At 34.7% G+C, this 27293-nt stretch overlaps 2 protein-coding genes across 7 annotated transcripts in view; both read left to right on the top strand.

Annotated features, from left to right (window-relative positions):
• Nucleotides 1-4621, top strand: part of Uxt (Uxt prefoldin-like subunit) — a 241968-nt gene extending 237347 nt beyond the window's left edge. For 4 of the 6 annotated variants that reach the window (XM_075367173.1, XM_075367174.1, XM_075367171.1 and 1 more), the window contains one exon: nt 4114-4621. In XM_075367173.1, coding sequence (XP_075223288.1) covers nt 4161-4604 — 444 coding nt within the window. In that variant the 5' untranslated portion in view covers nt 4114-4160 and the 3' untranslated portion in view covers nt 4605-4621. The other 2 variants (XM_075367172.1, XR_012756540.1) reach the window with 2 other exon arrangements.
• Nucleotides 4622-23391: 18770 nt separating this feature from the next.
• On the top strand, nt 23392-23925 carry LOC142325752 (uncharacterized). The gene has a single exon (XM_075367782.1). It carries the CDS (start codon nt 23392-23394, stop codon nt 23923-23925), a length of 534 nt encoding a protein of 177 aa, XP_075223897.1.
• The last annotated feature ends 3368 nt before the right edge of the window (nt 23926-27293 follow it).

Below are 27293 nucleotides of genomic sequence, written 5' to 3' on the forward strand. Positions count from 1 at the left end.
TTAAGAGGCATGGGCAAACTGGAAGCCCCTGAAAGAAAATATAGAAAGTAGGAGAGTGGCCAACAGGATGGAGAAGAAAAGAAAGAAAAAAGGATTTTTCATTAAATAATTCAATCAGACATTTAGATTTATTTAACCTAATTTGTGTTCAAGTCAAAGCATAAGCCTATTAAATTAAACATTACTATTTTTTAGTAGTATTAACTTAATAAAATGTTTAATTAGATTTATAACAAATTATTAAATTGAAAATTTCATTAGGTAAAACTAGACTATTGTTTTATAAACATATAAGATAAGAAATATTTGTTTTCCTTTTCAGATAATGATAAATAATAATCAGGACTGAAAACAATATTTACATATATTTCAACAGAACAAAATGAAGATAAATAAAAATAAATTCAAAATTTTTCAAATAAAAAAATATAATCTGAATACATCATCAGATAAGCGCAAGATTATTATAGATATTATCATCCTGTGAAAGTTGATAAGCATTTGAAGTCAATGTAACAACTCTAAACTGCTGAAAATGATGAAAATTACAGGAAATCAAATGAAAGCAGCCCCAACAAACCATTTTTTCTCTCTTTCCCAGTCCATAATAATCTATAATCTAGTATTATGGGATTTTAATTAAAATATTCAAAATGAAGTCCTCCTTTTGTTGTGCAATGTTGATAGGCATGTATTTTAAGGCTTTTCTTAATGCTTAGTGTGAAGTTCTGACATGAAAGGTTAACAAATAAGAAAACCACAGAAAGAAATAACTTTCATTTCACTTATGTTGATAATATAAAAATGTATGATTATCTTTAAATCTTATCTATTTTTTAAATTTATTTATTCAATCCATAATACTTTTTTCTATTTGTCTTTATCGATTTAATTGTTTTACTATTGACAGTTACTAGAGCTCATTAATTCTAATAATAAAATGATTGTACGAGGTCTGTAAGTAAAATAATGAGACTGATTCAGAAAACTTTTTATTTACAATTCAATTATACATGGACTCTATCACCTTCGAAATAGTTCCCTTGGGAAACCACACAATGCTTCAAGCGGTTTTCCCACTCTTCATTACAGTGTTGGAAGTGAGAAACCAGAATATCCTTCAGATGATCAGTTGCATTTTCTTTTTTTTTGTTTTCTACTGTTCCAAAATGATGTCCTTTGAGGTGTTTTTCTAAAGTCGGGAACAGGAAAAAGTTGCAGGAACTCAAGTCAGGTGAATAAGGTGGTTGAGGAAGTACAGGAATGTTTTTCTTTGCCAAAAATTCATTAATTGAGAGTGCAAGGTGACAAGGTGCTTTCTCATGATGCAACATCCAGTTGTCTTTGATGGCTGGTCTCATGCGGGCAACTCTTTTCCGCAGTCTTTCAGGAATTTCTTGATAAACATATTGATTTATAGTCTGTCCTGTAGGCAAAAACAGCTTATTTACAATGCCATTACTATCCAAGAAACAAATTAGCATGGTTTTGATTTGCTCATTTTTGCTTTTTCGGGACATCATGAGTTTGAAGAGTGCCACTCCTTGCACTGGCATTCAGTTTCTGGGTTGTACTCAAATATCCAAGATTCATTACCAGTAATAACATTTTTAGAAAATCAGGATCAGTTTCAATTAACTCTAGAAGATTGCAGCACACTTCCATCCTGTTGTTTTTCTATTCAACAGTGAGGTTTTTTGGGGCCAAATTTGCACAAACTTTTTCTTGTCCAATTTTTTGTCAAAATTTGATAGACTGTGGTGTGGTTCAAATTCAACTATTCTTCAGTCATTCTGACAGTTAATTGCCAGTTGTACCATATCATATATCGAGTTTCTGTTCATTCAACATTGTGACCTTTTGACGTTAACGGAAAGCTGGATTGTCCGCAACTGATTCCCTCCCATCTGAAAATGCTTTAAACCACCTAAAACTGTGGGTTCATGACAGAGCATCATCTCCATATGCCTTTTTCAATTTTTCAAACGTTTCAGTAGCATTCTCACTGAGTTTAATATAAAAATTGATTGCACAATGTTGCTCATAATAAGTATTACTCATTTTTGGAATGCACAATAAAAGTGAAACATCTCACATGGCAACAGTAAACTAAAAATATTAATACTTAATATAAATCAGCTGTTTAACCATATGTTTACTAGTAACTTTACAGTGTTGTCAATCTGGCTGCCAAAAAATCTAGTTTCATTACTTTATTTACAGACCTTGTATGTAGGAAATTTATATTGGTTATCGAAGTTTAGAAAGCTCAGTTGATGAACAGGGTAGGAATGGATTGTTGGACTGGTTTCTTGCCACCTATAACTACTTGTTTTGGTTCACTACTACTACTCGACTGTTCTTAACGACACCAAATACTTCATACATCCCAGGTAGATACTGGTAACCTGTATGTTTATGCGTTTTAAATTTTGAAAAGTAATACACTTGTTACTTTGTTCACACATGTTTAGTCATATCATTCTGAAATTTTACCTTTATCTATTGCTATCTGATTATCTTATGTTTATTTATTACATTTAGATATTCATATTTGTTATTTATGTAACTTTATGTTCATTGTTGAGATCATTCTTATTTTTTACATTTCTGCTAGGAGCATATACAAAGTTTCAATCAGATACTTTTATTATTTTTTTTCTGGCAACCATTTGAGTCAATCATGAGAATTTTATATAGTAACACCTTATTTTTTGAAAGGAAAACCATAAAGAAAACTAAAGCCAACTGGATGAATATTATGGGGAGTCAGCTCCATCAATTAGAAGACTTTACAAGTGGTTTGGTTATATGTGAAGTGGTATTATGAGTTCAGTGCTAAGTGTTTCATATAGCTTTTGAAGTTACAAGTGCACAAATATTTAAACAATCCATGGTTGTCCTTGGATCAAATATTTAATCCATCACAAATGATGTCATTGATAGATGATAGAAGGGGGATGAAGGATAGAAGACTGAAAGTATGTGACAACACCTAGACAGTAGGCATCTAAAATGAACTGGAACATCATATTTTTCATGAGGATTTACATATGTAAAAAAAAAATTAGCATGTGTCTGCAAGATGACTGCCACGTTTGCTTACAAAAAATTTAAAGCATTAATAAACCAAGTAGAAATTCAGGTGATTTTTACGTAATCAAGAATATTTTTGTACCGTTTCATAAAGTTGATGAATCTTGGATACATCATTATTGATATGAAACCAAGGAACAGTAAAACAACAGTAGATTGTGTCTGAGAACTTTTTCAAAAGAATGTGAAAACCATTCCATCAGCAGGAAAGGGGGTGACCCGTCTTTTATTGAAAGTCCTTGGCACAATCTTCATTTACTTTCTGGATAATATTTGTACAAAGAAAAGTTCTGTTTTGGTGTTCTATGGAAATCATCAGTTCATTGAACATGACATGCTTCCTTTCTTTTCTTTCTTTTTCCTGTTTACCCTCCGGTAATTACCGTTCAGATAATACTTCAGAGGATGATATGTATGAGTGTAAATGAAGTGTGGTCTTGTACAGTCTCGGTTTTTCTGAGATCATTCCTGAGATGTGTGGTTAATTGAAACCCAACCACCAAAGAACACTGGTATCCATGATCTAGTATTCAAATCCGTGTAAAAATAACAAACTTTAATAGGACTTCAACGCTGGAACTCTCGACTTCCAAATCAGTTGATTTGAGAAGAGACATGTTCACCACTAGACTAACCCGATGGGTGAATATGACAGGCTATTGGTATTGTTCTTTACTTCACACTCATCATTTTCGTAGATGAATGATGTATCAGTTACTATCTTATCCAGGACTGTATTTTTTATTTATTATTATTATTGCATTTTGTAATGTACTCTGATGAATTGTTTTATACAAATTCCGTTGATCTTCCCAATCAAATGATGTAGTAGTTGGTTTTTTTGTCATTTTTAGATAGAATACCTACTGATATTTTTGTATTTTATTCATTGTATAATTGTGATTTGATCAAAACTAATTGTTTATTTAATTTCAGTCTTATTTACAAAATTTAATTTTGAGTTGTTTGGTTGTTAATTATTATATTATTAATAATGTTTTTTTTTATTTATATCAGTTTCAGACTAAATCCTTGGTGGGTGAATTCACTTAATTGTGACAATAATGAGTGTTAATATTGATTACTCGATACCAGATAAAGTATTAAAATATGAAGAATTTTTAAATGATTGTTTAAAAGAAGATTTAAAAAAAGTGCATGCTGAATTGGATGGTGTAACTAGTGAATTAGCAGAATATATTCAGTTGAAGAATACCATTCAGACGTTTATTGATACAGATATTAGTAAAGAAGGCTTAAAAACTAAAGTGGATATAGGTTGTAACTTTTATATGCAAGCCCATATACAGGATGTTTCAAAAATATGTATTAACGTTGGTTGTGGACATTTTGTAGAATTTACATTAAATGAAGCTTTGTTGTTTATTGAAAAACGTTTGAATTTATTAAATAAAATGTATACTTTATTAAAAAAGAGAAGTGCTAATACAAAGGCTCATATCAAATTAGTTTTACATGGAATTCAAGAGCTTCAGAATATAAAATAAATTTTCATTATTATGGATTTCTTTTTTTTTTTTGTTTCTGCCTAAAACGTACTACTTTCAGTAATTATTTTATTATCAGTTATGGTTATTAATGAAAATTATTTTTTTGACAAACTAATCGATTTATAATTCATAATTATTATTTTTAAAAATTATTGTTAACTTAAAAATATATGACAAGTAGTTTTAACAGCTGTGATCAATTACACAGGTCACCATTTGTTAATTGTTGGTTTTGTTTTCTGCTTTTTTCAGAAAGATACATGCTAATTCTGCTTTTTACTTCCTTGTACAAAGTAAAGGAAGTATTGTGATCACAAAAAATTTTGGTTTTCAGATTTCAATGGAAATATTTATTTTGACCATCCCTGAATCTATTTTGACTAGTTTCGGCATAACTTATGTACATACTTATGTATCTCACATAACTCAAAAATGATTAGCCAGAGGATGTTGAGATTTTGGATTTAGAACTGTTGTAACATCTAAATCTAAAAAAATTGGATTTTGGACCTTCTGTAACTGCAGTTATAAGCCCTCATTGAGAGCTTTTCAATGATATATCATAAGTGGTACTTACTTACATTGGTTCCAGAGTTACAGCCAAATAAAATTTTAATTAATGAAATATTTTTATCTTAGAAGGGGAAGGCACATTGGTTTGAATCCGACTTCATTTCCTTTTTTTTTTAATGTAAATATATTGATTTATTATTAATTATTAACCTCCGATTTTAAAAAAGTTTTATAATAAATAATAATTCAATAATAACAGTAAAAAAAATCAGAAGTTACTAGTGAAATAAAATGTTATATACTTTTAAAAATGGGTATATGTAATTTAATAGGCGTACAAGGAAGTTATGTAGTGTCCACATCAAATTTTTAAATATCTGAATTATATTTTACGAGTTGAATCTGTTGATGTTATTCTGAACTAATTATTTTTATATTGGTTTGTTCTTTCCTGTATTTATTTTTATCTAGGAATTAATAGTTTAATGTAGGAATGAAATTCAATTAAAATATTTTCTTTAGCCAGAAACATTATTTCTCTCTTAAAGCATTTTTAAATAATAAAAATTAAAAATAAATCCTGAATTTTCTGCTACACTGTTCATTTTGCACTTAAAATGTATCCTCAAATAATTTTTATTAATGTCTTCTCAATTATGATTTATTTTACAGATATTTTGTATATATAGTAATATATATTTAATATTTCTTTGTTTATATTTTAAGCGATTAATAATGGAGCTTAATCCTATGTATTTTTTTATACTGTTCTGATCAAGATTTTACAATGTTTTTCTTGAACCATCCAGTCAGATTCTAGAGTAATTCCTTTATTTTATCCATGGAGTAGCATATCTACTCATTCCTAATGAGATCTGTAAATATTGTTATTATTTACCATTCAGAATAAAAGGTTTATTCATTTAATGACCGATTGATTATTCATTTAAATGTGTTATTGATTCTTTGTTCTAGTTATTTTTTCTGCATAATTGTTAGTTTTATGTGTGAATTGCTAGGTTTACTATTTAGCTTGGATGAATATCTGTTATACACCCTAAAATTTGTTGTAAATTATCAAAATGTTTCTCCTGACCTTAAACTTGCTAGATATGTAGACATCATTTGAAAATGCAAGATTCGAGCATGTACATAAAAAAGCACATATTTGTTAAGGTAAAATCATTAACATTTCTTATAACTTAACATTAGAATCATTTGATTTATCAGAGTCACCAGGAAAGTAGTGCCCTTCATTTTACAGTAAAAGAATCTTCAATAAAAATGCATTAGTAAAATCTTATTTTACTTCTAATTGATATAATTTTTCTATGTAGAATCCCAGAAAATCTAGGTACTTATCACAATGAGTGAATTATTTTGTGTACTCTTGTCAAACTTACCAGTTCATTCTAAATGTGTGATTGCTTCCTTCTGGTCATAATCACTTTCAGAGCACATCCCTCGCAGTGATTTTTTACAAGAAATCACAATGGGGAAAACCAGAACTTTAGGATAACCATCCCATAGCTTGTTTTTGTTTTTTTACTGTATGTTTTCTGGATTTAATTTGTTTTTTTCTATCCAGTCAAAAACTTAACATTAAAATGTACAAAGTAATGTTAGGCTATTAATATGAGTATTGCTTTGAAGAAGGATTGTACTGATTGACAATAGGTCTATTATATTTATCTAATTTGAGCTCTGGGCTTTCAATGCCAGCTGGCCTTCACTGTGACTTTCTAAGTAGAAAATACCTATTTAAACTAGTTCGGTCAATTAAGTAGCTAGTGAGTGAGCCAGTTCATCAAGTAATCTTTGCCTTTCTAGCATAATTTACAAAATCCAAAGTTTTATTAATTCTTCAGGGATAATACAGCAGCATAACTCAACAAATTATATGTTCATAATGCATTTTGCAACTTTTAATGTATATAATCTCCTACCTTAATGCATAAGTCCTCATTGCCCCTCTTTCCCATTTCATTTTGTTGCTTTTCTATGTTGAGTACTGTTTACCTTTCTTAGGTTCATTTTTTTATTATATGTGACATCTTTTGAAATAACTCCATTGTCAAAACTTATTGTACTGGTTCTTTTAAATTTCGGTTAGTCTATATAACTATTAGTCAGTGCCCCTCTCTTTATTTTTCATCATGCTTTATCTGGCCTTCTTGTTTATTTGTTGTTAACGTTTTTACTTTTTACTTATCTTTTAATTTTATTTATCTATTTCGTGTTTTCAATAAATTGAGGTTCTTGAAAAGGAGATCTGCTTGATTTTTGATCTGTTTTATTGAATGTTTATGAACATATTCACTGATAGAATAAATTTATCAGTGAATCTCCAATAATTTCTACCTTTCTCCTCGGATGGTTATTCCATTCTCAACTTTGCCCTTTGATTCCTGTATTACTTCATTTTTATACAAGTTGAAAAGGAATGGGGAAAGATTACATTTGGTGAATCGCAGATTAAAGACTATGTTTTTCTTGTCATGAATCATAGACTGCCTTCATCTTTTGCTATCTTATTCTTTTTTTTTTTTTTTACAGAATTTATATAAATTCTCCCTACATTGAAGTAAAATTTTTTTAAACATTTTTTCCATTTTTCATTATCAAGTGACTCAATTAGAACTACAAATGGTTAGTTGGCTTTCTAAGTCTACTTTTTAAAACTCTGAGGGTTAGAATGGTCTTCCTTGTATCTTTACTGCTTGTGAAACTAAACTGATTTTCATCAAGTAGGGTACAAACTATAAAAGGCCCAATTACAGTTTAGGAGGAGGGAAATTTACGAATATTTGTTCTCGACTTTTCACTTAGGTAATTTAGAATAAACTTTCTTAGTAGAAAATGTACAGTTTAGGTGGTAAATTAACTCTTAGCAAAAAAATTGCAGTTTCTCTCATTCTCGAAAATTGTAAATACACAATTTTTTTATATCTTTGCTGAAAGTAGCAATATGTTATAATAATTATGCAGAAACACTCTTACCATAATTGCCTATCATACACAGTTGCAGATTTTTTTGCTCTTCCAGTACTTGATAATTCAAAAATATTTGGTGTTGAATTTTTAAACAAAGTTTTTTGATTTTTCTAATGTAGCTCATAATTTTATTTAAAAATATATTTTGTTTAAATAATATTTTTATTTTTTAAATACTTGTTTAAATGTAAACACCTGCAAGGGAAAATTTTGAAATCGTTCAAGAAACCATATTTCAAAAACAGCTCTGTTGTTGGGAAAGATTAGCAACTGTGTTGCCAGCTTTCGTACTTCCTTATTCGAAGTAATGGAAGTATTGTGATTCCAAACAATTTCAGTTTTTAGATTTCAACAGAAATATCCATTTTGACTAGTTTCGGCATGATTCTGTTTGTATGTATATCATATAACTCAAAAACAATTAGCTGTAGGATGTTGAAATTTTGGATTTAGGACTGTTGTAACATCTAGTTGTGCACCTTCGTTTTGATTGCAATCAACTGAACTAAAAAAAACCAAAATCTCAAAAGATTTGGATTTTGGAATTTTTCTTAACTGCAGTAGTAAGCCCTCATCGAGAGCTTTTCGACATATCAGTGGTACTTATTTTCATTGATTCCAGAGTTATATCCAAATAAAATTTGAATTAATGAAATATTTGATCTTACAAGGGAAGGCACATCGGTTTGATCAGATTTAATTTAATTTAATTTTTTTTTTTTAATTTTAATTATATTGATTGTAGAAAAAAATTTACAATAAATAATTCAATAAAAAAAAATTTAGTTATTAGTGGAATAAAATTTTATGAACTTTTAAAAATGTGTATATGTATTTTAATCAGCATTGTTGCCTACATATGTGTATATGTAATAGATTTGGTGAAACATCTGATTTAATATTAATTGAAAATTATAATTTAGAATCGTATTATTTTTGAATTTTCTAGTTTAATTTCTGTTGTAATTTTATTTACATTAAAGTTAATTACAGAGTGACTGAAAAATCAGTGATCGGGCATACATGCCCGATCACTGATTTTCATCTTGATCTTTAATAAATTACAAAAAATTCTTATATCTTAGTTCATTACTCCTCTGACATTACCAGACAATATTCTACCTAAATCAGAGTTGATCATCATATCTTTTATTTGTTCTTTGTTGCCAATCATTTAATCACCCTTTGGTTTGACATAATTCTTCTATCTTAATTTGTGTATGCATTCTCTAGTTTTCAAATTTTCTCTCTATATTCATTATCTTCTCCATCTTTCTATTCTTTCCTTGGTTTTAACACTTTCTTCTATTTTTATTTATATCTTCTCTTAATTTTTTTATTCTTCCTTTGATCTTAACATTTTCTTCCTCTTCATATTCATCTAGTTTTTTTTTTATAGATATTTCTTCATGTTATCTTTCTTTTTCCTGTATGATTGTTTCTTTTTCATTTTTGATTATTCACAAAGTAACCCAATAGTAAAAGCTGAATATTTTATACCTTCAGGTCAAAATTAACATTCGTAACCAATATGCAGGAGTTCACTAAACGGAATAGTTTAATTATTTTTTTTTTTTTTTTTTGTCTTCAGTCATTTAACTGGTTTGATGCAGCTCTCCAAGATTCCCTATTTAGTGCTAGTCGTTTCATTTCAGTATACCCTCTACATCCTACATCCCCAACAATTTGTTTTACATACTCCAAACGTGGCCTGCCTACACAATTTTTCCCTTCTATCTGTCCTTCCAATATTAAAGCGACTATTCCAGGATGCCTTAGTATGTGGCCTATAAGTCTGTCTCTTCTTTTAACTATATTTTTCCAAATGCTACTTTCTTCATCTATTTGCCGCAATACCTCTTCATTTGTCACTTTATCCACCCATCTGATTTTTAACATTCTCCTATAGCACCACATTTCAAAAGCTTCTAATCTTTTCTTCTCAGATACTCCGATCGTCCAAGTTTCACTTCCATATAAAGCGCACTCCAAACATACACTTTCAAAAATCTTTAACATTTAAATTCATTTTTGATGTAAACAAATTATATTTCTTACTGAAGGCTCGTTTAGCTTGTGCTATTCAGCATTTTATATCGCTCCTGCTTCGTCCATCTTTAGTAATTTTACTTCCCAAATAACAAAATTCTTCTACCTCCATAATCTTTTCTCCTCCTATTTTCACATTCAGTGGTCCATCTTTGTTATTTCTACTACATTTCATTACTTTTGTTTGTCAATTATTATTAACTTTTATTTATTCAACACACCAGAAATCTGAAACTTTTGTTAATCAGCAACTCATGAGGTTGCCGAATAATACTGATCTGATAATATGAATAAAGGGATTTTTAATATTTCATGTAATATTGTTGAATTAATAACAGTGATAAACATAATTTTTGTTTCCTATCATGTAATACATGATTTTAATCTGTTTCTTGATGATGAAAACGGATATGAACTTAGAATCTTTCTATCACCCACCAATTTTGAAAAGTTTTTAATTTTAATTAAAGGATTTTTTCATTTTTCAACATATAGTTAGCATTTTAAGCTCCTATATTGTATTTTGCTAGCTCATTTTTTATTGTTTAACGTTGTTAACATAATTTGTAAGCTATAAGTAAACAATACTAGACAAAGAATTAAATCATATCATAGTCACATATTATATCATACCTAATACTGAAGAGTGAGCTTTCATGGACAAGATTATTCGTGTGTGTGCAGGTCAATACATGTAACTGAAAACACGGCTGAGTTGTTTGTATTAAGCACTAAATCTAGGAATGAATTAATTTCGTTCAGTCTTATTACTCTCTTAAGTTTTTTTAACAGTGCAGTGTCATAATGCCTCAAAATTGTATAAATAATGTAGATGCCTTTTGTTATATATGTGGTGAGCCTACAGTAAAATAAAATAGAAAAACCATTACACCTTTAATTAAAAAAACTTATCATTTGTAAGGGAAATGGAATAATAACATGCTAGCCGATTATTGTCGGACATTAATTCGGAATGTGCCTGAAGCTATTTATAAAAGAAAAGCATCAGCGAAATCATTCTTAACACAGATATGACATACAAAATTATAAATTTTACATTTTTTAACTATATTTTCCCTTAATTTTTTTTTAAGCATAATTTATTTAAAACTAAGGATGATAGAAAAATTGTACTTACAGATCTGTAATGTATGCAGAAAAGCAGTTCAAGAAATGGTATCACACTTAGAGAAACATTAAAAAAAGTGATTTTTTTGTCTACCAGTGTACCATCGTATAAATGTGTGTCCACTTTATCAAAGAATTGGAGAATCGCATCTCACTTTCAAATGAAATAGGTTTAAATTAAGTACAGCAAAAAATGTGTATATGTAATTTAATAGCCGTACAAACAAGGAAGTTATATGGTATCCACATCAGTTTTTTTAAAATCTGTTGATTAAATTCACAAAAATCATCAATTGTAAATTTGTAAAGCAATTGTTTTATTTTTAAGAATTGTTATGATTAAACGGTCTGCATTGATAGTAGCAAGGCATTATGGAATAATGTTATAACATCGCTGGTCGGCTAGTTCTTCACTCTATCTCGCACTACGTTTTACGTTTACGTATAATATTCCACTGGCTTGTTGAAATTTAGTTATTCATTTATTACATATTTGGCAGAATAAAATTATTTTGTTGTAAAACTGATACTGTATTGTGGGGTGATCAGAATTTTGTGAAGTAAATCCTTAAATCACTTTTTTAAAAGTAATCCAATCTCAATGTAATGTATTCAATTACTACTTATTAGAAACTTAATATTTGCATATTTTGACATTTATTTATTACTATAACTAAGAACCGCTACAGTAAATTGTATTCATTGATAGCCTGTTTATTGCACATAAACTTTTCCTGATAATTCCCAATTTAATCTAAACATTGTAGATTCTCATAACAGAATTTCTTTAGATTATTTTTCACCATAGCATTAATTCATGGTTATCAAATATACAAGTAGTCATATTTTTAGTAAATTCTTTATTAACCTTCATATGTATAAGTATTATTGTGAGTGTGATGTGTGTTGTTTGATACATAAAGAAATACTAATTTTAATAACGCATATTAACATAATTGTACAAGCAGCTGTAACCATAGCAGTAACAAAATAACAAGTTTAATTACATTTATAGAAAGAAATAAACATTTTGATATTATAAATAAAGAGGAAATGAACTAAGTTGGAACTGACCATATATTGCCTGCCAAAAAATTAAATTTAAAAGTAATAACAATGATAAAAATAACAATTTTTGAATTGCAGGTTCAATAAAATTGTACATATCAAATAGTGTAGACAATGGAAGTAACAAATTAATAATCTACACAGTAACTTATGTTAACAACGGATAAGTTACAGTTAACACTTTAAATGTAATAATATTGTGCAATTGTACAAAACTGTTAAAATCATAGTGTTGTATTTATCAAGATACAAGGCAATTGTGATTGCCAAATCACAATAGAAATGCCTAAATTCATGTTTAGAACAAATTATCATTTATGAATCACAAATAGTATGTAATAGTTATCTCAAAACATAAATTGTAATTACATTCACTTATTTAAATATACAATGAATCAAAGTTCGAATCAATTGTACAATAAATAGAATAGATCACAATGCTCATAAATAGATTAGTTTATTAATAATCATAACTACATAACTATAAATAATCTGATTATTTTAATCAGTATATACCTAGCATTGCACTAATCTAGGATTTCTTATAATACTGTTCGTGATACTTTATGCATTAAAAAGTATCCATTGGCCAGGAAAATCACATCCCAATGTAAATTATCTAGGGTAGGCTAAACCTCTAGATTGATTATACCTAGCATCATAAAGATATAGGATTTCTTTGGTAATGTTCATGTGCAGCCTCATGCGTCAAGATGTACTGAGCTTGGGAGTCCAACCCCAAGCAAATGATGGATATACCTCCTTGGTTGCCTTAATGCAACCAAATTAGCCTTTAGCTTGGTATTCTAAGTAGCCAATAATGTATATGTTTGCATTGTATTCTGTATGTATATTTATGTTGTATGTATCTGTATGTCGTACAACAGTCATGTTGTATAGATGTATGGGAGAAATATGAAAATGAGAATTACAATTACATTAAGATGCATTTTAGAATATACACTAATACAATATTTAAATACAAAATAAATGAAATTACATAATATTTAACCATAAATAACAAATCTAATAAATCATTGTTACAAATATCATAATGACCTTTAAGAAATATGTCCTGGAGTTTAAGTCTCAGAATCTCTATGGTCTGTAGAAACAGAGAATAAGGGGTGGGAGTTAAGACAAACTTCAGTCTGCGTTGAAATTGTATGTAATTCCTTAAAGTTAAGAATCGTTTGACTGATAACACAACGCATGTGTTGTGTGATACTTTTAATTGCACTTTCCCACAAACCACCGTAATGAGAAGATGGAGAAGGAATGAATGACCAATTGAAATGTAGTTTTGTTGAAAATGATTGAATGTTTCATTTAAAATTGTCTGATTTAAAGAGTTAATAAGTACAGTTTTAAGTTATAAAGTTAGTTTTTAGCAGGTCAAAAGTTAGTACCACTGTCAGAAAAGATTTGCTAGGAATATCTCTATGAGATATGAATCTTTTTAAGGCTGCAATGAATGACTGTCTAGATACAGAACTAGTCCTAAATGTATTGTCTTAGTTGCAAAACATATAAACAGTGCAATATAAGCTTTAGTGAAAGACTTAAGAGTGCTGCCAACCATGGCGTATCATAATTGAACTGCCATAATTCACTGCACAAGCAGAGGATGGTCATGAAGGAACTACTCTTAAACATAGTTGACAAAGTTGTTGAGTTTGAGTTCTTGTATTAAACTTGGAGCAAGCCAAACATTAATTGAAGATTGATGAAATAGTACTTTTGGTATTTAGTATCCAATACTTCTGACGCAGCAGATGTGTTAACTGAGTACCAGCATGTAGAAGCCGTAAATGTTCGGCCTTGATGATTAGTCTTGTGATGTTAGCATAAGGATGTAATATGATAGTATATGTAAGATGGTAGTATAATAAAGAGTGTTGCAGTCGGCCTCCTATGCGTAGTAAACCTGAGTTAGCCAAGAATGGATGCAAAGAGATAAGTTTACTATGCTTAGAAATAATTTGATTATTTTTAATACAATGCATCTCCTGAGTCATTAAGATTGGCTGCGATAGGGTCCTACGGCGGCCTCGACCAATGGACGGACCCGTAACTAGTGGCCAATTCGCTGATCGGAGAGTGCCTGGAGCCGTCATGACTACTGCTTCCGGGGAGCCGTATGTTGAACGCAGGTGGAAACATGGGAAAAAGTGGTTGTCCTCTGGCCTTAGCGTGCTGTGCGCAAGAGTTAGATCCGCTAAGAGAAGATACCATCGTCGCCCCCTAATGGGGATTATCGTTGATGACGTGCGCGCAGAGGGTCTGTGGATGTACCGGCGCGCCCGTAATGAGTACGTTCATGCCATCAAGGAAGTCAAACTCAAGTTTTGGCAAGACTCCATGCGCGAGTTGCATGGCAGCTCGCAAAGTCATGTTACCGGCCAAAGCCATTGGGGTTTGCTGGTCATGACCACACTTTAACAACTGTGGCGACTTACCGGGCATTCCTGGATACTCTGTTTCCAGATGCTCCGGAGGGTTAAGCAGAAGTCGACGTTAGGGCGGATGAGACACCATTCCCTGGTGTACGGGTTGTGGAACCCGTAAATATAGACCGAGTTAATGGTTTCTCGAATAGCATTCAGAAAGGCACCGGGGATTGACCAACTTGACCCGGATATTTTCTATTATCTGTTGCCTGTCATAAGAGAGCCGATTGCTCAGGGTGCCTAAGCTGGGGTTGCTTTCCGACATTGGAAGGTGGCTTTGGTGAGGATGCTCTGACAATCAGGAAAGTATTCGAGTGAGGTCAGCAGTTATCGACCCATCAGCCTCTTGCCGGTAATCGGTAAGTTGCTTGAAATGCTGGTTGTAGAACGGCTTTGGGAAAGCATCGATATGAACTTACTTCTAAATCGAGGCCAATATGGCTTCATGAAAGGGGTAGGCACCGAGGATTGCATCTTAAATGCTCTTGACGAGGTGGAAAGCGTTGACTGTAAATATATTTTGGCAATTTTTATTGACATAGAGGCAGCATTTCCTTCCTTGTGCTGGAATTCTGTTCTCTATGAGGTGGAACACCGCAATGTTCCCGCAGCCCTGCAAGCCGTAGTACGTGACTATTTGTCTGATCGCACGGCTCTGTTTAAGGATGCGCACCTAGTTGTGGAAAAGTCCATTACTAAGGGAAGTCCGCAGGGTCCGTTCTCGGTCCCTTGCTGTGGAACCTGATATTCGAAGGATTTTTGGGACTGACATTCCCGAAAGGGGTCACGGCCCAGGCTTTCGCCTGGGTTCGTGTAACTCATGACCGCAGCTAGAAGGCCGAGCGCAGGCGGCTTTGTCAACCGCAGAGGGTTGGATGGACATTCAAAATTTAAAGATTTCTGTGCCCAAGATGAAGTTTATGCTTCACAAGGGCCCAGAAAAATTATCATAGAGTCGTAACCCCCGCATTAAATATAAAGGCTGTGTTATCAGCCGAGTTCAAGTTCATAAGTTCCTAGGTGTTTTGTTTGATGAGAAGTTGCTGTTTAGCAACCACATTAGGAAAGTAACAGCGGACGCCGTCTCTGTGATGCACAAGCTTAGGAGGATTGCTTGAAAGGATTACGGCTGTCGGGCCGTCATTTATACATGGTGTACAGAGGTGTCTTCGATAATATGACCGACCTCTTATGCGTCGTCCGTTTAGGCGCAAAGGTTGGAAAGAAATTGAGCACTTATTCAAAATTTAAGGAGTGCTCAGCACAGAGACTTAATTATATGCACTGGTGTTTTTAGAACAACCTCCTATGAAGCTACCACTGTATTGGGAAAGGCTCTCCCACTCGATTTAATGGTGAAATTTCGGGCGACCATGTGGAAATTACGTAGAAGCAGGGAGGCCGAGATATTTGGGATGCGGTTTCAAGCCGAGCCTGTATCGGAGCGTAATGGTGATCTCGATGCACCAGTTCTAAATTTCGAACAGTTGCCCATCTCCCGCCTGCGAAGGAGGCTTTACAGCCTCCTCCGAGATGGAAGAGATGGAAACATGGCAACAAGAATGGCACGCCACGATTAAGGGAAGGTTCTTGTATAGATTTATACAGGATGGTATGCCTCTCCTTTGTTTTTAAGGGCAACGGGAGCCCTAGTGCTCTCCAACCATGTAAATTTACGAGTAAACCAATATATTTGTTTCGGTTCCGCCTGGCAGCTGTGCGTCTGCGGGGAGGTCCAGTCGAACGAACACATGATGTTCCGACTGCCCAGATCTTGGAGGGGCCAGAACTCAGACCACTCTGGAACTTAGAGGTCAAGGGGAAAATTGACCACTCACAAGCAGCGAGTCAATGTGGCCATTGTCGGACCGTCTGGGAGTTCCTTGATGCGGTTGCTTTGTTCAACCGACATCAGTAGTTTACCTAAGGGAAAAGACTTCTACTGTGCTACTCTAAGAAACTAGCCAAGAGATATGGCTGGCTACCAGCCAGATTAAGACTCCAAGCAAGCACTTTAATGGTGGTGAGGTACTTGCTGGCATTCAGTGGCCTAGGCATGATAGAGAATTGCTGTCTTTGATGAGATAAATTTAATTATTGATAGTCATATATGTTTTAGTAGTTGACAGGGTGCACCTACCCACCCATTTTAGTGATATATGACAACTGGGCAGTGGGACATGCAAACGAGTGGTGTATGGTACCATGCTTATTCTGCTCACGCTTTTAGGTTAACTCTAGGAGCTAGTTAGGACACTGGTCGCTAAACTGTTTCAAGGCTCAGTAGCCTTTTATGGCAGAGACATTTGGTCTTATGCTTTAGGGTGATGGAATGGGGTGGTGGCAGGAGAAATGCCAAGCAAACCAATACTATGCATCTCATGACCAAAATGAATGAATGTGATTGTTGCGAGAAGTTAAGTGTGTGGTTTAATTCCCATTTAGTCAAAGGACCTGAATTTCGTTCTAACTGATCAGATTTAATATTGTAAATGAATCTAAAGTAAAAGCTAATTTGCAGAGTAGCTTATGTAAAGATGAATATTTCTGTGTATAATCAGGTATGATGTGGATACACATGACAATAACATCGATTTGCATTTTTCTGCTAAGCATTCTGGATTCGAATTGCAATTGTTAAATTTAAAATTATTATTAATTAGCCAATAGGATGATCATGAAAGCCAATTTGGACCATGCCACCAGAATGACTTATCAATTAATTTGCTTGGTGGACAACCCCTAGACAGTACACCAGCAGGATTATCTGAAGACTTGTCAACGAAATGTCAAATAGCATTTGCGGTATTATGTTGGATTTCTGAAACTCTGTTACTAATAAATATCTTCCAAATACATGGTTATCCATGAATCTAGTAAAGTGCAACGATAGAATCAGTATACAAGTTTATTTCATTAAAATTTATCTTTAATGCATTAGTTACCTTTATTAATAAGCCAGTAAGTAACAAAAAGCCATGTAGTTCAAGTCTTGGTAGTGTTATTTATTTTAGAGAGCCAGTTTTCATTTTGAGTATAGTAAATTAGATGAAATTGTACTGCCAACAAATAGTGGTCGTGTATAAATATAGCAACCCTTTTTTGAGGCATTGGAAAAACTATGAAATTGAATTGACTTAATCTTAATATTATTATTAGGAATTATGGATCTATTTTTTTTTTTTAGATTCAATTAAATGCATCTGATTGTAAAGAGCCAACCATTGAGAAAGTATTTTTTAGAATTATATTTCATCCCAATAAATTTTAATTTTACATAATGACTGCATAAAACATTTATGAGAAAGTATGGTAGGACCAATGAGTCCCAGTGGATCAAATATACTAGCTATGATGGAATGAATATTTTTTTTTGTATAGATGTTAGAATTATTGGAATAAGTGAGTTGATAAATTAATATGTCTGAAGTACTATTCCAAAGGATTCCTAAAGTTAGTTTGTATCGTTCTGATTGGACGGAAAAGAACAGTTATGATCAAGAGAAGCACTGATGTTTGAAAACCAAGTATGTAACGAAAAACCATACTGTTGTAGCAATTTAGTACTGTCAGTTTTCATCTGAATAACTTTATTTAAGTAATTTGAACCTGTAATGTCAACATAGTCGTTTTGAATAGTGTTACAAGCTCATATCTAATTAATTTCATTCTCCTTTGCTATTTGTATTAGACATCGTGTAGCTAGATATGGTGCATAAGCATTCCATAAGTTACCATATGTAGTGCATAGTGTTTTAGAACACTTTTGATCGCTTATAAAAGATTTAGCTTTTCTATATAAGACAGCAACTTATATGGTTTTACAAACAATGTTTTTAGATTTGTTCCAATAGTGGTGTTGTGGTCAGTACTGATGATTACTGTGTTGCATAACCGGTCTGGAAAGATCGTGTTGAGAAAGGTTTTTGTATGCTCGAATTGGCCAAAACAAATTCCGTTACTATTATTCAACGACGTTTCAGAATAAAGTTCGGTTTACGACTACCAACAAGGTAATCCATCTACCACTGGAAAGTACTTATTAAAAAATATATGTTGTCTGTGAAAAGAAAAGTTCTGGAAGGTCTCTCGTGTAAGATCAAATTAATGGTGTTCGCACCATGAACCAACGTAGCCCAGGTAAATAAACAAGATCAGCGAATTTGAAATTACAAATTGCGCAACCGACCGTATGGAAAAGTTTGCAAAATTAAAAAAATTATTCCTTATAAATTAAAATTAATACAGATAAATAAATATTTATGTCACTCATGCAGGAACGTGTAGGGAAGAAGATAGTCGGTTTCATTGCTCAATGTTTGGTGACGAATGCACCTTCCACATTAGTCGAAACGTAAATAGACATAAGCTATGGATACAGGTTATAGAAACTGAAATGTGATTTGCTTGAAGTGACTAAATTCAAGCTAACTTCCAGCGAAAAGACGTACGGACCGTTCTTTGTTTATACACAGTAACTGGAAGAATCTGTTTTGACATGTTATGTGAACGGCTAATGCCTCATCTCGTAACATGTTGGATCCAGCTTCATTTTCGTACATGATGGCGCTCTACATTACTGGCATGTAGAGGTTAGAAATTATCGGACGAACATCTTCTAAGAGGTTGAATTGGCCGTGAAAGTGACGAAATCATAGTGTTGATACTTAACCAGAAAGAAGTTTAAATTTAACGTCTTGTGACTAGTTTTTGAGGAGTATTTATAAAAGAAGAGGTTTTAGGTCTCTTCTCTCCCTCTTGATGTAGAGGACATAAACAAAGTATCAGAAACACTGTTGCTAGTGTTGAGCGGGGTTTGCTTATACGTATTTGGTATGAATTAGACTATTAACCACACATCTCAGGAATGGTCGAACTGAGAATGCACAAGACTACACTTCATTTACACTCATACGTATCATCGTCATTCATCCTCTGAAGAATTATCTAAACGGTAGTTACCGGAGGCTAAACAGGAAAAAGAAAGGAAAAGGTATGAATTAGACTACCGTGTGTATCTGTTGTGTTATTTAAGTCGCAGACACGGAACATTTATAGTTAAAAATATTAAGAAATTTTCTTTAAAATCATTTATGTAATAATTCCATATTTATAAAATGTTTTACAAACAATGAAAGTGTCTATTTCATTTCCAATCTCTCTATTACATACTTTATTAAATATAATTGATTATTACTGTAATATCACATCTATTTTGATGTTAAGCAGTTGCAGTATCTAAACAACAAGTGTGATCTATCAGAATTGCTATCTAAGAACTTATACAACAAAAGATTCTATTGCATTTCCATACAATTATCTAACTATCACATTTTTATCTGTTGCGTTTTTACGTGTTCGACAGATTTTTCCCGCTCGTTCTCTTCATTTTTTTATTTTTATTGATTGTTAAATTCTTTGACATCAATAATTTTGAAGATTGATGAATTATTTGAAACCACATTGAACTCTTAGCAAATTATCATCAAAATTAATGTCTATTAACTGGACCCGTGGTTTTATAGACCGACTCATATCATGAGTAAAAAAAGTTATAACCAACTTTTGATACACGAGTCTGCCATTGGTTTATGAAATCTTGTTTCTTTTACAAAAATGATAAGATAAATTGTCCAAAACTATCATATTTTCTTTTAAAAACAGAATCGTGGTGTAACAGGTTTCGAAACTAACCACCATTCTAATCTTGATAGTCTGCATTTTTTCGACTGGAAAATCAAGACTGCTGTTTATGAGTCCTGTATTACTCCTGATCTGAGTTAATTATAAGACGAAAACCCTCACCTGAAAGCGCCTTTAATCTTGGTTGACAAACTTGATGTGAAAACCTAGTTGATTACACTGTCTCATCTTTCCGGAGCCGGGATTACAAAATTTCATTTAAAAAATAAATCTTCCTGCTCTCCTAAAAAACAAAATAAGTGTTAAAAAAAGGTACGGTTCTAAAAGAGTTAAAAATTAATACTACCTTACTATAAATTTAACTTTGTCCTAAGTTTATCAACTTTTGAAATATAATTTTTTCTTCTCATTTTAATATAATCCCTATCTATTAAGCAGCATTCTAGGTATCTTTTGACATAGTACTACTATGTCAAATTGGTCAATAGTCTACTATTTTTTTACGCTCTTTAATTTTCTTGGACCGGTATGTGGATTTGTACTCGCGAAGCACACCTTTTTATTGTTTGTCGCTGAAATAATCACGACTTTAGAAACCAATCTCTACAGCAACAAATTTAAATTACTCCTATTTCGGAGTGCAACATTTAATACAATATTTTTTATGAATTTATTAATAATCTCTTATTTGCTCTTTTCTTAGGCGGATTTGACGTTTCGTTCATGTTTTCATTTGTATTTAAGCTAGAATCGCAATAGATTATTTTTTTGTAAAAAAACCTAAAATTTATTTATACTAATGAAAATAAACACCTTCAGGAAACCGCAAACATTTAGTATAGATTTACAATTTGAATTAAAAATATTAGAGTTTAGTAACTGCAAAATACTGTGTAGCGCGTTCAGCTGATATAATCGACGTATTGAGGTATTTTAAAAATTGTAAAAACAAATAATGACTGGCTCATCTAGATCTTATAAGTAAATTCGTATTTGAATAAAACTAATAATGGATGTGATTAATCACGAACACTAAGCCGAATATTTGTTACATAACCAGTTTCTTCTCGTAAATTTGCTGCAGTAGCTGACACACTACTGGCCGGCGCGCGGCGTATTTAGTTATTACAACGAACTGACCACTATACTCGTATTGTAAACCTTAGTTTACCATTGCCGTCTAGACTTTACTTTTAGTATAAAAGTAAAAGTAAAATCATACATTTTACCTCCCCCCGACCCACCCCAAAATTTTTGGGGCCCCTATTATATCGAGTGGGTACTCATTAGATACGGAATTGCCCACTGAGTACAGCTGTAGATAATGCGTTGCAGAGAGTCTCTTCCAACGGAAGAAATGTCCGCTCAAAGTGCTGGCACTTCTAAAACTGCGGTAATCAAGAAAGTGACGGAAACTAAGGGCAAGAAGCGATTCAGACAAGGTTCCTCAGAGGAAGAGGAGGCTAATCCAAATAGTTTGGGTAGTATTACCTATCAGATGGGTATAGTAATGATGGCTTTAAAGCAACACAAGGGTCCCGGTCTCTTGAAATATATTGGAGAACATGAGGTGGAGTTAAAAAAGAACTAATTGTTAAAAGAACTGTTGATCATGAATCAACATGAACATGAACATGATCTGTTAAAAGAATTGTTGTTGTTAAAAGAACTTATTGTTAAGACAAATATGGGATTAAAAGCCTTAACTGAGATGTCACCTCCGTTGAATGTGGTGACTCCGGCCACCCAGACTGAGGCTGCATCGACGGAACAGACAGATATATTGAATATGGAGCTAACGGATGAGGAATTAATTGAAAAATTTCCACAGAGATGGTCCACATGGACCATGGGAAGATTTAATGCGGTTTCCTTCCCCACTGATGAGCATAAGGACACTTGTCAGTTTGTCGATATTGTTAAGTCAAGGAGGGCAATGACTGAACAAGTAAAACCTGGAATGATAGCACACGATGTCTCTTCTATGATGGTAGATCTGAACGAGGATACTAGACAGAGAAATAAGTTTACTATATTTTATGATTCGACTGCGGGGGACAAACAAATTGCTGGATGCGTGTTAAGAGCACTTAGAAGAGTACTGACTAGATCAACTGGTGCCATATACATTTTGCCTGGTGGTCCCCACGGAAATATAATTAAAAAGATGTTGATTTATCTACATAGGGCCAGTGATGTGTTGGTCTCTCTGATGGCCCCCAGGAGGGCTGACACAAGCCGAACGCGGTCACGGTCAGCTTCAAGACGTCGCTCCACGCCTCCTGTTGAGGGAAGCAAAACAGTGGTCGTAAAGGCTCAAGGCAAATCTTTTGCCGATCTTCTCAGAACTGTCAAAAATACTGTGACTAAGGAGGAGGCCGGTGAGATCCTGTCTCTTAGAAAAGGCAAGAATGACGAGTTGAAGGTCCGTATTAAGGTGAAGACAGTGCCGCCCAATTTACGACCACATTACGCGACAGAGCTGCTGAGTTGCAAGTGGACATGAGAACCAAAGGCGATAGGCGTGCTGTCGTTCATATCAAGGATCTTGACTCGGACACGACAGAAAGAGACATTAATGATGCAATTGTTGCTGTGGTTGGTGCTACTGAGACTTTTAGGGTGACGTCCCTAAGGCATGCATATGGAGACACTCGTAATTACAAATCACAGTACTGCGACAAGGCTGGTGGCTAACAGGCTTAAGATAGGTTGGGTCCACTGTAGGGCTTACATTCGCACTGCTAATGATAAGTGTCATAGATGCTGGTCCACAGGACATAAGACCGCGGACTGTAAAGGACCGGATAGATCTGCCCTCTGTTTCAATTGTGGAGAGAAGGGACACATCATCAGGGACTGTAGAGAAGCCATGAAGTGCCTGGACTGTGGCAGTAGAAATCACCGCACCGGAGGCGTGAAGTGCGGATTCGAAGACAATGCCTAGATTATTATTATCTAATGCCAATCGGAGTTGTCTCTCCCATGATCTAGTGGGGGTGATTGACACGGAGATTGAGGCTGACTTGGTTATTACCAAGGAGTCTAACAGGAATGTTGCCGCTCGTCACGACTGGATAGCTGACACCACAGGCGATGTTGCAATCAAGAATTGTAGTAATAGACACGCTTGGCAGTTGCATCGCCGGGATGAAGGAATTTTGTCAATTATACTGACTGAATTTGTCTTAGTAGCTGGTTACGTTAGTCCCAATATTGTTCTCGAGGACTACAAGACATACATTGACAGACTAATGGGTATAATTATGCAGGCGCCCAAAAGAGTCATTTTAATGGGAGATTTCAATTGCAAAGCAATTATCGCTGGCAGTGACTATACTAACAATAGAGGGCAGATATTTGCGGATATGATGATTGTCACGGGTCTAGTTTGTCTTAACGATGGGACTCACACCTTTGAAGCCAGAGGTCATAGATCAGTACTTGACCTAACTTTGGTGAATAATAGATAGAGTACACACATCTTCCAATGGAGTGTACTGGAGACAGATACGGGCAGCGATCATCGTGCAACTCTATTAGTTATGGATGATTCCCCTGCACTCGCCTAGACCATCTCCAAACCAACACGATTGAGTGAGAGACAGGTTGACATGGTCGTTGAGAGGATAGCAGTAAAACTGGCTGACTGTAGGGAGGTTACTCCATTGGTCTTGCAAAATATTATAATAGAAGAGATGCCCAGAATTCCGCAGCCGAACAACAGAAGGCATTCTGTCTACTGGTGGACTCCAGAGATAGCACATCAGCGCGATAAACTACAATTCTGGAGACGCAAAAAAATATAGACTGCGAATTGCTGGTGGTCCTCCATATGTGGCTGCATCAAATAAGTTCGTCGTGGCTAGGCGCGAGCTTAATTATCTGATCAAACGCGCCAAAAGAGATCGATGGAGAGAGCTCTGTTCCGAACTGGACTCTGACCCTTGGGAACGGGCGTATCAGGTAGTAATGAAGAGATTTGGACGACGATTGCCCGTCCTCACGTCAGAGAACGCCATGTTACAACTGAGGGGTTTGTTTCCCGTTAGAGACTTAAATCGCGTTGAAATAGTCGAGTGTGAAAGGGCAAGATTCACGCAGGATGAAGTCAATGAAGCCATCAGTCGTCTCAGAAATAAAAAAAAGTCCAGGACCTGACGGCATCCTCGCTGCCATTCTCAAGGGGCTAATGAAAAGAGTCCCTTGGGAGATGACGGACGTAGCCAATTTTGGAGTCTCGTATAGAATGTTTCCTGACTGCTGGAAAGCCTCTCGGACTGTTTTTTTACCAAAAAGAACTTCCGATGCAACTACAGTCGCATGCAGGCCTCTTAGCCTAATCAACAACATGGGTAAGGTGGCTGAGAGGCTTGTTGCAAACAGGATAATTCAGGAATTGGAAGACAACAACGGGTTACACCAAAATCAATATGGCTTCAGGAGGGGCAAGTATGCTCTACATGCTATTAATAAAATTGTCACTTGGGCCCATGAAACCGGAAGAGGGACCTGGGGAACCAGGAAAATCCCTTTGTTTATAACTCTTGACATAAAAAATGCTCTTGGGTCCGTCAGATGGGACGCTATAGTGGCCGCGTTAAACAGGAAGCAAGTCAGTCCATATCTGCAGAGGCAGGTGGCTGACTACTTGACTGAAAGATGGACCATGGTCGATACGCTTGAGGGACCCATCAGGCATCAGATTTTTGGCGGGGTCCCTCAGGGGTCTGTTTTGGGCCCCCTATTATGGATCATAGTATTTGATGATATACTGAGGTTACGAATGCCTGCCGGTGCCGAAATTGTGGCGTATGCCGATGATCTAGCCATTCTTGTCGGTGCCAGATCAGAAGTTGATCTTGAATTAATAGGAAATACCGTACTTGAGGCTATACACGAGTGGTTGACAGGCGTCGGGTTAATTTTATCCTTAGATAAATGCGAATACACTGTGCTGGCTGGTAGAAGAAACATCCGTAATTTAGACCTAAAGGTAGGAATGCATAATATGCGTAGGGTACCGCATATCAAATATCTTGGAGTTACTATTGACAAGTCGCTGACCTTTAGTACTCATATTGCCAATAAATGCAAAGAATCAGAAGCGTTGTTGAAGACTATGCTGGGGCTAATGTCGAGTCGAGACGCGCCAAGATCTTCTAAACGTAGGGTCATTGCGTCGGCCTTGACCTCTACTCTCCTTTATGCCGCCCCGATTTGGCATAGTGCCATGACAATAAATAGGAACGTTAGGCGCCTCCAGAGTATACATAGGCGAGTGCTAATTGGAGTTATCTGTGGATACCATACAATATCATACGAAGCTGCGTGCGTAATGGCAACAGTTCCACCCATTGATGTCCTGGTGGTGGAACGTTGGCTGCGCTTCCATGGTTTGGGGAAGCGGGAGGTGACTGAAGTTATACAACAAAAATGGCAGGAGAGATGGGACCGACATACAGTTGCATCATGGTCTAGGAAAACGGTGCCAGATATCAGCCAATGGATTAATAGAAGTCATGGCGAGATGGGTTTTTATACTTCACAAATAATGACAGGGCATGGAAACTTCGAGCAGTATCTGCATCGATTTGGTCGCCGGGTCTCCTCAAGATGTATGTACTGTGAAGAGGAGTATACAGCAGAACATACTCTACTTATATGCCCAAAGTGGAGAGTCCAGAGATCACGGAACAGCATTCAAGGTTTAACGATTGATGATCTACTACCGTTTCTGCTGGCCAATGCGGATAATTGGCTGAAATTTGAAACTTTTGCCAGTCAAGTTCTACGAGAAAAGGACAATGAGGGAAGAAGGAGGGGCTTCTAATATTGGTTTAATGGGGTAACTAAATCAAGACCGAGACCCGGCCTCGTGGTTGGTGGTCGGGAACGACATAGTCGGGCCTGGCCTACCTTCTGCGAGGTTAGAGGCAGGCAAAAACAAAAGACCGAGACCCGGTTCCTGGGGTTGGGGCTGGGGACGGCATAGCCGGACTCGGTTCATGCCCTGGGGATTTGAGGCAGGCAATATAAAGATAAATTACAAAAAAAAAAAAAAGAAGAAAAGATCCGACCGGGGGGCTGACCTACCGTGCCGGACATACAGCCGGTGGCTGGGGAGGCCTCCTTTGAATAAAAGGACACTTCCTCGGGCTGCGTATACTTAATTGGATAACCGGCCCGAGGGAGTAGGGGGGGAAAAAAAGAAAAATGACTGAACTCTTACAATTGTCACTGCCAGCGATGCGACTCCCTCCGGCGAGGGAGTCGCATCCTCTAATAACTAGGGCTCCCAAGAGGCCCATTCCTGCTAGGTCGGAAGGCGTTAGCACAGAAAGGACTTAAGCAGACGGACTGAAAGGGAACACGCCGGGAGAACGAACCACATATGTGGTTAGTTTTCCAAGGTCAACCCGGGTAAATCTTTTCAATCTGGTTTAAAGAGGATCGGAACGCAATACACAATTCCGTCCGTAAATAAAATGTAACCGTTAGATAAATAATTACCCGCCCTTTAAAAAGAATGACACAGCAGCAAGGACTTTTGTCCAGGCTCTGGGGTTAGTTGGGCGATACAAAAATCTGCCGCTGTCCTTGCGTCCCGTTCTGCAAATGACTGCTGTTATACTATATGTAGACATTTAGTTTTGCGTTAATGCTAGTATCGCAGGTGATTGTGTAACGTATACAGTAATTTCATTCTATTACCATATCTAATAAATTAATATTTATAAATTTCTAAGGTCATATAAAGAAAATCTTGAATTGCTGATTCTTCAAAATTATTTAGATGTTTTTCATTTAACAAAAACACCGTCAAATATCAACATTAGTT

This window comes from Lycorma delicatula, chromosome 5, assembly GCF_047948215.1.
Source record: "Lycorma delicatula isolate Av1 chromosome 5, ASM4794821v1, whole genome shotgun sequence".
Taxonomy (NCBI): Eukaryota; Metazoa; Arthropoda; class Insecta; order Hemiptera; family Fulgoridae; genus Lycorma; species Lycorma delicatula.

What these genes read in the sequence shown, in the direction of transcription:
- LOC142325752 (XM_075367782.1), top strand. Translation starts at nt 23,392, where the DNA reads ATGCCTAGATTATTATTATCTAATGCCAATCGGAGTTGTCTCTCCCAT.